At 41.1% G+C, this 16,297-nt stretch overlaps 1 protein-coding gene across 2 annotated transcripts in view; it reads right to left on the bottom strand.

Moving 5' to 3' along the window:
* Positions 1–16,297, bottom strand: part of ARK2C (arkadia (RNF111) C-terminal like ring finger ubiquitin ligase 2C) — a 206,823-nt gene that overhangs the window by 37,586 nt on the left and 152,940 nt on the right. Inside the window, exons 2-3 of one of the 2 annotated variants that reach the window (XM_086950827.1) lie at positions 7,823–8,132; positions 4,687–4,812 (exon numbers count right to left, since the gene is read on the bottom strand). In XM_086950827.1, the coding sequence (XP_086806953.1) occupies positions 4,687–4,812; positions 7,823–8,132 (436 nt within the window). The remainder of the gene's footprint in view (positions 1–4,686; positions 4,813–7,822; positions 8,133–16,297) is intronic. The other variant, XM_086950828.1, reaches the window with a different exon arrangement.

The raw sequence follows: 16,297 nt of genomic DNA, 5'->3' as shown, positions 1-16,297 counted from the left end.
CTCAAGATAGACCCACGGCCTATAATATTTAAGGATTCCAACATTGTCTAATTGCAAAATCCACTTTTACTACTTTTGGAAAGGTGGGGAGGGGCGAGGGATTTACCGCTGAAGACTTTACTTTGTTTTTCAAATAATGTTGGACTAAATAGTATATAAGAGTACATTGAATTTGAAAACTGGTTTCTAAGCTCACCCGTTTGGAGTGGGGGTACTCTTCAAGCTCATGAACAAGTAGGAGCTATTTTGAAAAATAATGAATACGTACTTGCCGAAAAGATAAGGGAATTAAGTCCTAATAAGATGTCATGATAATGGTGGATTACCAATTCGAAGTTTTAATCCCAAGGTGTATTTATTCGTTTCTATATTGATGGTCTGTTCGAATATCTGTTTTGAACTTCCTCTCTTAGTATTATGTTTAAGCACTATTTAAAAATAATAGTAATTAAAACGTGTGTTGGTGCAGTCTATGCAATTAAAATGTGTGTTAGAGCAGTAGGACATAAATGGATGGGAGATGCCCTAAAGTAAATGGTCCTAAAAAAGTCCAGTTTCAATTATCTGTTTGGTTTCTGATATTTCATTATATTTGATTTGTCTCAGATACCAATAGAAACTCACGGACTTCTTTGACTGATAATGTCAAGTATAACTGAGACGACTGTCACACATGAATATAACCATATGCTTGATATCTATGTATATAACATATATCTGTAAAATATGCCTTAAAACGTATTAAAATAAAATGAAAAAGTGAAAATCCAATAATGCTTTGAGATTTTAAAATTGTGAATATTATTATAGCTATTGCTATGATCTTGGAAATAAGTGTGACCACGTGCAAGGGAAAAACAGAATAGTAAACTCTGATACATAGACTTTAAAATCATTCTACGCAGGAAAGGTGCCAATGTTAACATTAGGCATGCAATGCTATATTTCCAAGATAGGCATTTCCTTTTGTGAGAATTCAGGAGTTTGATATTCATTAACGTCATTTGGACTTTGACCTTTAATTTTCTTTAATTAGTTACAAGCTTTTATCTAAAAAGGAGCAAATCATGTACAGCTACTTAATAATCATATTTTAGCTTTTCCCATGGCTACCAAAGCAATAATTTTAGATGGGAACTTCTCACACGTCAATCATGATTACACTGCCAGCACTAGGTCTTTACTGAAGATCATCTGCAAAAGCATGGAACTGCTGCCCCACCAGCGACTGTTGGAGTGGGATGTTAAGAGATGCGCTTCCTGTCCCATCACCAAACCAGAATTACAATGGAGTGGGCAGGATGATTAAGTGCTGCCCTTCACTATACAGCAACCAGTCTAGCAGCCCCTTGATACCCTTAGATTTGTCACAATTATGCAGGCAGCGTACTAATGATCGTGATATTAGGCACATAATAGCTGCCATAATTTCCCTACTTCCACTGCACCATCATGCCTAGCTTTTAACAGACAGCCGTCACATTATTATTTCAGTCACTTTCGCTTAACCTGCATCACTACGCTATCGCTGCAGCACAGAGACTCAAGTAAGCCTGCTCAATTATTTCTGAACTGCCTGCAAGAGCACCCTGACACAGCCATCGGTGAGTGATAACACAACACACTACCAGGATCCCTGGCGTAAAAAAGCTGTTTATGAAAATAGGATTTGGATTTTTGCCAATACCCCTCCATGGTTGTTGACTATGCTGCAATTCTTAATGTTTGTTGTCTATGCTTTCCACTAAACCCTGTGTTTGATTCTAGATGGAAGTTGTGGTAATTAGTGAGGGGCTCGCCTTTTTGTAATTTCCTCCAAATGTAGGATATTACTTTGAGTAATTGGAAGGGCAACGTGTGAAAATGGAAGAAATTATGGTGCAAGTTTGCCATCAACAAGAATTGCCATTTTTTCAGCAAGCATTAGGTTGACCCTTATCCATGTTGTAAATACAACTAAATAAATGTCAAGTCCTGTGACATTTTTGAGGAAGTTTTAATATGACGTTCCATCGAGGGTCTTGCAGAGCACCTGCAGGCACCAATTACTTTGGATTCAACTGGGAAGGTCCATTAGATCAAACCATGACTTGAATAAAAGGTAAAAAGAGTAAATCCAATCTCATGGCTTATATCCATCACTGAATATCCAATACCATCTCATTGGATTTCAGTCTTACTCCAACTCCCAACTAATTGCACGATAGTGTACCCAGTGTTTACAACTCTGATGTTGCAAAAGTAAAATCATTTCTGAACACCTCAATGGTTAAGCAGCACCTGTTGAGTTCTAGTGACATCGCTGCAGTAAGATGTGGAGTGTAGATGTAATCCTCCATAAAAGAAGTTTCAGAAGATCTCCAGATGAAAGATATCCTGTATATATTTCAATTTATCACTTTACAATATAAAAAATCAAAATGGGAGTTGCAACCCATTATGATAATCCAAATTTGCAAAGGCAGGGCAATTTCTGAACTAAAAAGTAATGGGCTTACCACAATCTGTACGATAAAAAACAAATATGTCACTGCTTCGTGTAGAGGAGATGTTGGTAATTAGCTTATTTCTGAGCCTTGCTGGAGTTCCCTTTCAACCCTGCCATCAGTTTTACCATTGAGGAGCTGTGTAGGCCTTTTTAAGTGGCCTTTCTAAAAGGCCATGTTTAAGGGACTACCTGATTACAAAATGGTTACTTCACATGCTAGTTTAAACCAGAAGAGCATTGCAGAATTGAGGGAAAATGCCCCAATGAGTGCACAACCAGCTATTGTGATTGATCAACAATGACACAATTCAAATAACAAACTCTATATATCTGCGGAAATATAAGGTACATTACATGGCAATTCCAAATAATAGTGTATTGTGTTGCAATTGGAACACAAGATTAAATAGAAAGTATTCAATAAAATGCCCTGCTTATCAAACACAAACCTGAGGTTTTTAATTACAAACCCACAATTTCATATATCTGCATCAAAGAGAGAGGACCTGATAGGAACTATAAACATAGGACAAGATTATAGCAGCCCTTGAATTCACGACGTCTCAAAGGAGATAAAGAGCTGATTTGAAAGCTTTTTACAAGTAATCAATTCGGGTGAATTGGCTAGAACTGCCTACAGCATTGTGAAGTTCGGACGTGGATTCAGAACACAAAAAAGTGCGTTCATCAAGAAACTGACTGAGTTAGTGTGGGAAATAACAATGCAACTTGCAAATAGATCCTGCAGAGCTAGTTGTCATTCAGAACAAAGATCAACAACTACACTCTACTAATGTATTGGTTTGGGAACAACATGGAAAAGCCATTTGAGCTAGAGAACCTGTGGTACTCTTCCCCTCCATTAGAGTTGTCCAACATTGATCCGTGAAGACGAAAATATTTCCGAACATCTACAGACTATAAACTTGATTCACATCTATACTCCTTGTCTCTTAATCAATCTCATATAAATAATGCAAATATTTGGCGCAACAGTACTTGGCGACCAATGTGGATATCCCCAATCTACAGTTGTTCAAAGTGTTCCTTAAATAATCTTGGTAAACAAGTGTCTTTATAAGTGTTGGCCTTAGGTCTGTGTTCACTTGATCCAGCTTTCGTCAAGCTTGCAGCCCTATTCTGTAATGCGTGCACCATCTCTGTTTTCTCCAACATCCCAAGGCGAATGACAATCTTTTGGAACCATTCTGTAGAAATGACTCAGAGCAAGAATGTGTTAAGCTTTAGGAAGTTTCAAACGAACATACTGTCTTCTAGGTTCCATACATTTGCTCTTCCCAATACCCTATACTTTTTACTTGGGTGCATTGTGTAAAGAGCCTGTCCTTACTACAGTGGATGACAGGACTATTGCAGAAAGAATAGAAACTTTTGATAGATCTGGCATTGCTTTGGTAGAAGAGGTGGAAGGATGTGAGTACTGAAGCATAGAAAGCCAATGAGCGTGCAACTCAAAGATCAACTAAACATGAGAAGAGGGGCTAGCAAACTGCAGTGTCACCTCACACCATCGGCCATGGTACCAGAACCCTTTTTGTGGAAGAATTGTGGAAGAATTGTTTTTCAAAATACTACAAAAGGAAAATTTGTATTGAAAATCATAGTTTTTGTTAATACTTGTGGTTATGGTTCATTTGTTACTAGTGTTGCCAAAATCAAATATAGTATACTCTTCAGATCTGCAAATGTTTTAACTCAAAGTTTGTTCCAGATGGCCAAAGAAGACTAATCCAGATTTTAATTTATGTTCCTTAAAGACACGTTTAATGGGTATTTTTAAGAATAACTTATATGTTCGTTTTTTAGGTTGATTAGGTGAGTTAGTGGTGCAACCAGAAAAGCAATGGCATATCCCTACAGAGCTTCCTAAACACACTGGCTAGGGCTATTTATCTGAGACTATGAAGATTTGGTGCAGTAAGTACCGCTGAATCCTATCTGTGGTTAATCGTGGCAGTGAACTAAGCAACGTGGAGAGCCATGAACGATTCATTGAAACCCATAACCCCTACCAAGCAGTCTTAACATTTAATAGCAATGGCTAAACAAGAAAGTTTCCCCCGTTTTATTCCTTACTACTGTGTTCCATAAGTTGTTTTGTTTAGTTCCATCATAAAAATTGTAGGCAAACTGAACACTATAGCATGTCGCCAATACAAATGAAGTGAAAGACTTACCAGTCTGTGCCTTCAGCCAAATACCTGGGCTGGGGCCCCATTGGTTGAGGAGTTTGAAGTTGGTGGCTGAAGTCAAAGCCTGGGCGTAGTCGATGAGGGTGAACTGATACGCGCTCCTGAGTCCGCCTGTGAGAACATATAGACTCACTGGTTAAGGAGACTTGTTAGCGCCTTGTGTACATCCCTTAAATGTTACATGTTATTGCCAGATAAGCTTGAAGCATTTTTTGCCAGGGTGAAATGAAGCTCCAGCTAAGTACTCAAACAAGTGAACAGGCCATTATGAAGCAAGTGCATAGGAGTCCAGGGTCAAGTTCTACAGTGCGTAACACTCCCTTCCAAAAATACTTACCATACAATGAACACTTTCTTAAATCTTACTTGGCTAGCTAAAGAATAGCTGGATTCTTATTTCCATAATGTATTGCAAGCAAAAATTGGTCATTATTGGAACCACTGAAATTCAATAAAATATATGCCAAGACAAGAGCTACTAAAATTCAATGTAAAATCAATCATGAGAGGCCGCTGAAAATGAATAAAAACAAGCTCCGGCAAAGCTGATAGGTCTGAGTTCAGTGGACTAACCATGCAGTGTTAAATTATTAGAGAAATACACACTGGAGAGAGCCAGCAGGAGTGGACAGAAAGTGCTATAGTTGTAAAGTAGTCCTTCATGCAGTTCAATACATGCACTAGAGTGGAGGTGGAAAGATGCACTCACACAGTCAACATTAAGCGAAATGAATGGTGAGCTAAGACGTGATTGAAAAAGTCTCAAGCAAGTGGCTGAAATAGACTCGTTGAAGAAAGACAATGGTGGAAAGAGGCGGACCCAAAACCCATTCTATGTATATTGATAGAAGTAGGTTTGTTTAACAGATCTGCTCTCAAATCCCACACCTTAAAAGAGAATAGGGGAAACACAGACATCTATGGACAAATGAGCGATGAGGTGATGCACTGGAAGTGAACAAAATCTCAAAAAGGCTGGCACTGAAACCCCAATTATCAAACCAATGAGTACATCTACACCCGAAGGTTTATGGCCTTGCTTTGGTTATAGATTTACTCATTTTCGGAATTCACAAACGTTTCACAAGCTATGGCTGAGAAGCATATTACATTTGCGGATTACTTTCCAGGCATACTCCTTGGAAACTTTTGTGAATATTCAAATGAGACTAATCAGCTGCAATCCTGCATGGGCAATTGTACGTACTACATAACTGCCTATAGGAAAATGCCATCGCATCTGTGTAAAATGTATCTTTATTTCTCCATGGGGAAGCAATTATTCCCAATGAAGAATCTCCTTCCACTTAATGCCCAGCTATTGTGTGAGAGTTCCATTCCCTCTCCCGCTCTGGAAAGGAATTTACTCGTGCTCTTGACAGGGGTAATTCTCATACCACTTCAAGGGTGGGAATGGGTCGTAGAAATGTTTGAGAATATCCAGAAATTCTGTTGTTTTTTTCCCAAACTTTGCTGTACTGTACTCCCACTTCCGACTATATGAGAAACACCTCGCTCTTGTAAAGTAAGCCATTTGCACCAATAATTTGGAGGTGGATAAATTCCAAGTAAAGTGTTTAATAAAAAAATAACTTGCATATGTGTTTTGAAAACTAAGCCGGATGTTATTCAGTGAACCTATGAATCTAAGAAAAAATGCAGAAAAAAAGAAACTACTACAGTCCAATACAATAAAAAAACTTTAAAAAAACTAAGAAAAGAGATTCTGGAACCCAATGAGAAATCATTAAAGAGGAAAAACCACTGAAATATATTAAGAGATCAGCGACACCTGGAACCACACTATTCAAGCACAAAATGTGCGAAGAAGGGAACCACCGAAAACAACCAAAATAGAGGCATGGGTCAGACATTCTTTTAAATGACCAAGAAATGAAGGATTAGAATCAAAATAAGTCGCATTCAAGGGGTTCATGAAAATATAAATCTAACTAAAAATCGGGCCAGATGGAAACTACTGAATTCCCCCCAAAAAATCAGCTTTGAGGAGAACAACTGATTTCCACACAACTGACACAAGATGGGAAAACAAAATTAAAAAAAAATACATAGGAACCATTTAATACCAACAAATTAAGTAAAGTGGAGAATCACTGACTTGCAAGGAAAATGCAGCCGAGAGAGGCAGCATTGGATTCGAAAAGATCTACTTGCTGCATAGGAACACACCCGTTGTTGGCACTCTAGGCGGTCGCCCCCCACATTTAATGAGTTTGACAAAATTGAGGAATTGATTTAAAGTCAACCTAAGAACCTTGAATAAAATCTTGCCACTACCCTTTAATTGACCTAGCTCTGGGATGGAATATTCTCACCACTCGCTCTCACTTAGGTACTAGGACCTTTCCCGTGCAGTACTTGGGCGATGCTGCGCTACAAATGTTCCCAGCATGCTTACTGCATCATGTTTCATATCCAGGAACTGCGTCTCACCAAAGTGGCTCAGCAGCTGACTCATTCCATAAATACAAGGGGCTGATCATCTTTCTGTGAGCTGGCTCGTAAATCGTACTAGCTAGGAAGCACCAGTCTGAATTACCAGTCCCCGTAACACGTGTTAGTTACAGTTATTAATAGTCAAGATGTTCACGTCAGGGTTGACAGGATGAGAAGTTGTAGCTTAGCTTCCCCGAACTAAAAAGGAATAACGTTGCTGAAAGCTTGCAGCCTGCTCTGACAAGTAGGTTTTGTGCAATTGGGCAACCAGTAGAAACCATAGGCCTGGCACATATATATCAAAGAGCCAAGGAACCCTCCTAAAAGATCTGATCACAATTATTTTGCCAGCAACCTGATCAATTGGTCTGTTGTGTCCTTACTCTACATGGACCAACACAGAAAACATGGGTTTTCTCATGGTTAGACAACAAATCAATGACATAAAAGAGGAAGTCATCTGTAAGTAAACCATCACTGTATATGAACTGCAAACAGGAAACAAATAGCAAGCGGTTAGTTACTAATGAAAAGGCTCAACATGGGTTATCACACAGACCTAAGATGGTGTCCTTTTGTCATGCCACAGATAGTAAAGGAGGTAGCCATTCTTGAGGGTTGGCTCATGGCCAAGGCATGGAAGGGTTACACGGTGGAAACTGACCTAGGGTGCGGCATGAGCCTGCGGTGCTGGGCTTCTAGGAGCTGTTGTTGGAGGAGGTATTGCTGGTGTAGGGCTTGAGGTAGGAAGGAAGGTCCCGTCACATCCTGGAACTGCAGGGCTGGTAGAGGCGGCAGTGTCTGGTGCAGCGGACCGTTATGCTGGTGGGACGTCGCCATGGGGGGGCTCAAACCTTGCTGAGGCTGGGCTGGGTGAGGATGGGTGAATTCAGCGGAGATCTGTGGTTGAGGGCCCAGGTGGAAGTGCCGGCAGGAGGTAGCATGCGCATGCTGAGACCGCTGAAAGGGGGCACCTGAAAACAAGAACGAAGGTTTAGATGTGAGCCAGGGAGAACCAATCACCAACTGTAAACATTTCCTACATGCAGACGAGAAGGGAAACATCCTTACAATTAATGCAGAAATAGCTTGTTCTTTCCTTCATACATTTTGGCGGTAAAAACGGACAAAATTTGGACGGGGAATATACGGCACACTCCAGGTTTTGCAGCTCGAAATTTGTCGAAACAAGCAATATTGGGTGTTTTCCTGCACCCCCAGAACTCAGGAGGTAATGCTGTACCCAGCAGTATTGGTATACACCAGGTTAGGTATTACCCAAGACAATAATGAGCAACTCGTAATTAGGACCCCAGTGCTCTTCAAAGGTCTGTTATTATTGTAATTGTAACACTTTTACCACCTAAGTTAAGTAGATTCTTCTATTTTAGGGTTTACATTTAAAATACTTCATGGTTTTTAAGAAGTAGTAAGTAATAGTAACGTAAGCTCGTGTTCACATGGCAGAGTATGGTCATTGCTGGGATATGTGTTTGAAAAAAAAACATCCTTTCAAAAGTAATCATTTTGTTTGAAACTCAAAACAAGAGAGCCGAGTATATGACTTGTGTAAGGGTGCCACCAGGAGGTCCCACTATCCAAAAAGCAGCAAAGGACCTGGAATGAGACTTGCCACCTGGATGGAATGTGTCCAGTGCTAGAATCCTCACTACCACCTTTTCCGGTTTGCACAGAACATCCCACGCACACTGTCAACGCCCCCTGTCTTCATGGCCATGAAATCTCTTCGCAAATAAGTAGCCAGCTCAGTTGTTACCACACGTATGGGTATAAGGCGAGCCGGAAGGGAGCAACCGTTGTGCCAAACTCATGATAAGTGTACTGTGCCACCCGGTTGGCAGCACGCTATGTGCCGCGCTCCTGATCAGTAGCAATAGAGATGCACTGCCAGGCGATCCTTCTGAGAGTGAATGACGCCACCCAGGAGACATCGAGGGTACTGTCGGCCCTCCTTGGGAGTGCCAATGGTGGCATCCAGTAGCAGTGCTACGGGTATTCGTGGGGCGGTTAAAGGTTTCTACCCAGCCAGCACCTCGAGTACTGCTGGTGCTTCTGGAGATTGTAAATGGTACCCCCCAGCAGCCAGCAAGTGTAATACTGGCACTCCATAGCAGTATAAATGGCGTCACCTATTAGTCAGCAAGAGTACTGCCTGCATTCCCTGGGAGTGTAAATGGTGTCACCCAGCAAGCAATGAGAATACTGTCAGCTCCCCTGGAGATTGTAAATGGTGTCACCCAGCAAGCAATGAGAATACTGTCAGCTCCCCTGGAGATTGTAAATGGAATCACCCAGCAATCAATGAGAATACTGTCAGCTCCCCTGGATATTGTAAATGGTATCACCCAGCAAGCAATGAGAATACTGTTAGCTCCCTGGCCCTGGAGATTGTAAATGGTATCACCCAGCAAGCAATGAGAATACTGTCAACTCCCCTGGAAATTGTAAATGGTATCACCCAGCAAGCAATGAGAACACTGTCAGCTCCCCTGGAGATTGTAAATGATATCACCCAGCAAGCGATGAGAATACTGTCAGCTCGCCTGGAGATTGTAAATGGTATCACCCAGCAAGCAATGAGAACACTGTCAGCTCCCCTGGAGATTGTAAATGGTGTCACCCAGCTGGCAGCAAGAGTAGTGCTGACGCTCCTGGGGAGTGAGAATGAATGGTGACACCCAGCAGTTAGCGAGAGCGTAAATAGTGCCACCTAGACGACAGCAACAGTATTTCTAGGATTTTTATTTCTGACCGAAGAAGCAATCTGTTAGACTTCACCATATCACTTTGTCTGTTTTTGCTACTTATGCTTATTCTTTTTGTGAGTAGATACCAGGGCTTCAATTGAGGCCACCAGTTGTTCGTACTAGAATCCACTTGCGTTGCTCCCACAAATCAAGCTAAGGATACCAACTTAATTTTTATCCTACAATTTCAAATTACTTCACATTTATATAGTGTTTTACAATTTTCAAAATTAGGTTTAGATTTTTTATGTATATATACTTTATTTAATCTACTAATATTATTTATTTTCTAAACAGTGACTGCCCCCAGAAGAAGTGTCATGGACCCACAGGGGTCAGCGGGTTTGTGTGGCATGCAGAAAAAGTGTTCTAGTTGTCACTAGAGGTGGGCGAGCCACTGAAGGTTTCAGCCAAATCCCAAGCTAATGCTCAGCTCGAGGTCCTGTTGGAACCTTGAGCCAAAATCAAACCAAGTCTTCATGTGGCTTCTGTCACTCACCGTGTTACCTCATTCACGAAGTCCAGACTCCACCACCCCAGCCCCTCCTGCAGCCGAGGAGGTGCTGCCCCGCATGATTATTTTGGAGATGGGCTAATAGTGAAGCCCCTGCAGAGTGCTGTGAAGGTGCTGAGACAGCAATGGTATGCTTAAGACGGTTCTCCAAGCACTTTCATAGAACTCTGCTTAACCTTGATAGCCTTGATAGCCAGCCCACCTTGAATGCTGACCTCAAACCAGGAGGTGAGGAAAACTGCAAAGCCTGCTGCTAGGTTATGTTATATTGTGGTACCAAAACTTGATATAGCGCTACGAAAAAACCCCGAAGCGGTATCTGGGCGTTGAAGCGCAGACCCAAAGCAAAAATGGGAAATAGGAATCTGCGGCAGGTGAGCTGTGCACTTCACTGTTGTCAAGTTACTTCTGTGGGCTCTCCCAGAACTTTAATTTGTTAATGCGTGTGGTTGCCTCTCCTGGAATCTGTCTCTTTTCTAAGTCAATTGAAGCAGGTGATAACATTAAAATAGAGTGCTCTGCCTTCCCTTAACTTTGTAATATTTTTCTAGGAAGTATTTTTGTTTCAACTTAATTTAACCGTATAAGGTATAGGTTTATTATTGTTTACACTGTGTGCTGCTTTAGCTCCTCTCAGAAATAAAGGCAAAGCATTTATCTCTGACATAAACCTGATAAAAGAGTTCCCATTTAGCGGTGAATTACACATTGCAGCTCGTGCCAGGGAGGAGCGCCGGCTGGTGACGCAATTAAAGCACGTTCTACCGAACTGCTCCTCTGAGATGAATTACTTACATTCAGGAATGGGAGGAACGTCTGTCAAGGCGCAAAAAAGATCTATTTTCCCATCAGCTGCAAGGTCAATGTAAACGGTCCAGAAATGGAGCATTTCAGATGGGACAGGGTGTTGTTGCCTTCGCTGCCTAGCCTTCATTTTGAACTGGGCAGCGTGCAAGGCTTCTGAAAAATGCCTTCAACCCATTTTCATCAGCACAGGAAGGTAAGAGGAAAGGAGAGACTGGGCCTGGAAGGTCATGGAAGGTCACAGACATAAGGGAAGGTGGGTTTGAACACCTGCTCTGAGGCACCGCGGAATAATACCTGAACTGGAAGGAAACGAATTCTAGTGAAACTCAACACTGAGTGCCTCGTCAGGGATCTTAAACGCTATAAAATGCATTTACAATCACACAAACTTGTGAGAAGAGAGCTTTGCTTGCGTGCGACTACTAGGCTGAAAAGATGGCCCTTAGAGGCCGGCTAGCCACTTAAAGCTCGAGCCTGAAGCATGGCTCTGGCTCGGCTCGAGGTCCTGCCGGAGCCTCGAGCCCATAACGAGCCAGGCTTCCCCTTGGCTTCTGGCTGCAACTCTTCCTCTGACCTCACGGTCAGAGCTGCCCACTGTGCAACTGGGGAACCCGGTTCGGGTCTCGGCATCGGGTCAGCATTCTGCGATTCCCGGCAAAGCACAATCTCCCTATGTTTATAAACAATTAATGTGACCTAATGTTACTAGTGCTCCTGTAAAGCTCTCCAAGTTTGCCCTAAGGAAAACTGCAGACAAAATGCACAGAGGTGAAAACAAAGCCTTAACATAAGGAAAGACAAATAGTTACCCATTCACTGACTGATTTGTATAAATTGAAACCAGAAAATCGGGATAAATTAAAGCTTTTCTGTTAAAATTAAGTGATCTTAGGCAAATATTGTATTTAACGAAAAATCTTGTTTCTTCATTATAGCATGCAAAAGCACTTTCAAATATGTGAGTTCAGAACACCAACTATGAAAAATGGATTGTATTTTATTTAACTAGATACTATAATGTTGCTATATAATCATCTCAGCCACGTTCAGGGTTTAAATGCCAATTCCTCCTCTAGTACATACTTCATAAATTCTGTGTGTATTTTACATTTATAATTTCAATTAGAAAAGAGTTGTGCGAATGCTATATGGAAGGCTATCCGATGATTACGGTAAAGAAATGTACTTAATGCCCGCCTTCTATCGATCTATTCGGCTCTTCAGTAGTGGCCAGGGAGCTTTATCTCAATTCATGAATAGTGTCAGAGACCTCATGCTGTCCATGTTTCACATCTCAGCTATAGGTAAGGGTCACAGGGTATGGGGAAACCTATGAAGAGCCATCAATGCTATGTTGTTTCCGCATTCGGAGGCTGCCTAAGGAAAGTTGCATAGTGGGCTTGGAAGCCATTAGCAGATAATGGAAGCCAGGTTTTCCAGCTGACACGATCAATGGCTTATGTCTACCAGGTTCGCAAATGCATAGCTTTTATGAAACAGGTATTGGCTAAGCTAATATTTCTCACCTTTTGTCTTTGCTAGTGTTATTCAACATTGGCAAAAAATGGCTAGTGCCAGGGCTCAAGTCCTAAAAAAAGAAGTGTGGGGACTCAACAAGTTAGGCAGAATGGTTGTGACATCATCTGCGTGTGACATCATGGCGCGTGACATAACAGGAAGTGACATCACAGCACGCGACATCACGGCACGCAACATCACATGTTATATAACAGGAAGTGGCATCACAACCCCAGACTCAGGAAGTGACATCAGATCTTAAGACATTCTATATATATAGCAGGTCTGTCATGAGTACATTTCAGCGCATTACAATATTTAACAAACTAGATTTTGGTAAGGGGTTGTGCCAAAATATTGACGCAAACCATACGCAAAATCTTGGCCTCTACTTATACATTTATGTGTTTTTTAAACCCTGCCACAAAGAAATTGGCAACAAGGAGAAATATGGCAATAAATCTGTTGTGCTCAATTGGTTAAAATGTCTGTATTTTAAAATATCTTATGGGGTTAAGGCACCTGCTGCAGAGTTCTTTGTGTCCCAGCTAAATCTCAGGAAATTATAATAATGGTAAGATAACACTGGAGGATAACATATTTGCTGGCGAGATCTCTGTTTTGCCTAGTCCTAGTTTTGAATCGATGTAGCATAGAGGATTAATGTGTCTCGTGCAAAGCACATTATGTAACACACAAATGACAGATTTTTATTTTATGTAAAGGGTAAATGGGTTACTGCTTTTAAGACAGAGATTCTTTTGTTACTTGCAGTTCTTAAATTGTATTTCTTCTAATACAGCACAGTGAAGTATGAAGGACACGTGGCTCATAAAACTTATAACCCTCACTGTTTTATGTAACACATCCTTTATATTGATGTACCCACATACGATATATTGTCAATGTATAATCTGTGTGATATAAAGCGCTCTGACACCCTGCATTGGGATGCATAGTGGCACTACTCATCCCAATGCAGGGCGTCAGAGCACTTTACATCACAAGTACACAAACAACAATTTAAATACCACTATTTTGTTTTATATCTTATATATTGCACTTTAGCACTGCGTAGTGCTAAATCCCTAGAAAAGAAATACAACAAAATAGTGGTATTTAAATTGTTATTCGTGTACATACTGGGGCGATCAACATATCTGACAGTCCTTGCATTCTTATAGTGCATGCATATATAGCTCTTATATACACAAGCCAAAAGCATTTCTCTCTTAAGTACCTGTGAAGTGATGCCTTTGCTTCCCCTCTATTGTATCTAGGTGTGAGGCTCCTGATAGCACAGACAGGAGACTCAAACAAAAAGAGGCCTGATGGCCTCTAAACTTCGGCCTTTGTTATGGGCCCAGCTTGCATCTGATAAACCCCTTCCCCACCTGCATGTGGCTGCTGCGAACAAATGCAGCAAAGAACAGGCGCTGCTCAAAGTGTCCCAGTGTTCTGGGAATGCTTGTCAATAAAGGTTTTTTTTTTTTGGTCTGCCCCTAAAAAATATTTCAGCGCCAGTCACAAAGGGGAAGGGGCCCTCTTCCCATTTGTGACTGCATTACCACCCTCTTGAAGAGGGTGGTAATTTGCAAGTAATTTGCGATCGCAATTGCGGTCGTAAAACATTGGTACATGGATTGTGACTCGCTTTTAGTAAGGGAACCCTCTTCCTAATAGCGAGTCGAAAAACACTATTTTGGGAGTCGCAAATTATTTGCGAGTCGCAAAATAGTATTTGTACATGGCCCTATCAGAATTAGCATGCGCAAACGGGTCGCAAACCCGTTTGTGCATGCTAATTCTCGTACATCTGGCCCGTAGTCTCGGTCCCCTATTTACTGTGATATCTCTGCCATGCTTCTGTTTTTGTGTGAGGATTTCAAGGTAAATACGCAGTGGAGACTGTTAAGGTTATCTATCAATGCTTCGCTTTTGTGGTATGGGTCAGGGCGAAGAACTTGCCTTGAGACTTCTTAAGGTGTGTTTTGTCTCCAGCCCCGTGGTTCAGCCTACTTTTCTTTGTTGGGATTTGCCTTTAGTTTTGAGATCTCTTCAGGGGATGCTTGTTGAACCTTTGAACTCAGTGGAGATACAATACTTAACAATAAAAGGTGGTGTTTCTTTTGGCAATCATTTCTGCTAAAAGGAAAGGTGTACTTGGAGCTTTGTTTTGTAAATCTCAATTCATTAGCATTTTGGATGATGGGTTTATGTTGAAACCTAACACTGCTTTCATTCTTAACCCCTTGTGTGCTACCTCCCTAGTGCTGCCGTCGGCCAACAGCCGACACAGCCCGCCCACTCTTCAGAACGCCCGCACCGCGGTGGAAAAACTACCACGGTTAAGGCGTTAAAGTGGCTCCTATGGCTCACCAGGATCAGGAGATAATGGTTTATATATTTTTCCTGCTTCCTGTTCTATAGAGGACACGTTGTGTCACTTACTGGATATTAAGAGGACAGTGTTAATCTACCGAAAATAGGCTTCTCCAATGAGTAGCTCTTGAGCTACTGGTAGCTCTCCAGCTATCTGTAAGTAGTTCTACTATGTGTAGCCAAGCCTTCTAAATTAAAAGCTTTTCCTAGGTTGAATTAATATATTTATACCAAAACTGAAAGGCGTTTATTGGAGATGAAAATGTGTGGATTTTCAGAACTCATAAGCAGATGTGTTGAAAAATATTATAGACTTTGTGAAATATATTTGAAGACGATACAGGACTGATAATTCATGCAACATCAGGGAGACGTTTGAATCATATTATTACTTTGGTACCAGGGGTATTACAGCTATGTCTATTATGTACTACCCATGTAGATGCGTTCTAAATTGATAAAGCCTTTTTTTAAATTACTGGTGGCAACCTTGTCTGTGGCACTGAGGTGGTCTCTGTAGTCTTGTATGGGTGGTCGCTAATGTAATGTTGTCTAATATGCTTAATAGTACAACAGTAATAACAGTAGCTCAGGATGATATTCATTAAATATAATTAGCTCTTATTACAGAAAAGTTGGAGACCTAAAACATTGTAGACCTTGTGGAAACTCTAACTATTTTTTCTAACATTTAAAGGTTAGAGTCAGGGTTGTAAGTCATCTAATGTTTCAATCTGTAGATGCAATTGCTCTAGTATTTGCATGGTATCCGAGACTCTGCTTCCAAAAACCATCCATGGAAGATTTATAAGTGGTGTTGCAGCTTCTTGGGCTAAGGATGGGGGGTCTTTCTTGCAGCTACCTGTGACTCATCTCACACTCATATTAATCACTAACGTATCTACGGGTTGGGGTGGGGTCACATTACTTTGAGTCCTGTTTCAACTTAATAGACTATGTTGGCGTGCATTAACTGTAGAACTGAGAAGTAGGAGTGGTGACTGTAATAATAATAATAGTAAGATAACTCTGGAGGATAACATGTTTGCTGGAGAGATCTGTGTTTTGACTAGTCCTAGTTTTGAATCAAAGTAGCTTAGAGGGTTAATATGTCTCCTGCAAAGCACATTATGTTACACGCAGATGACAG

The sequence above is a fragment of the Lissotriton vulgaris genome, unplaced genomic scaffold, assembly GCF_964263255.1.
Source record: "Lissotriton vulgaris unplaced genomic scaffold, aLisVul1.2 SCAFFOLD_1186, whole genome shotgun sequence".
NCBI lineage: Eukaryota > Metazoa > Chordata > Amphibia > Caudata > Salamandridae > Lissotriton > Lissotriton vulgaris.
Note: the sequence above shows the minus strand (reverse complement) of the source record. Positions and strands in the feature narration are given on the sequence as shown.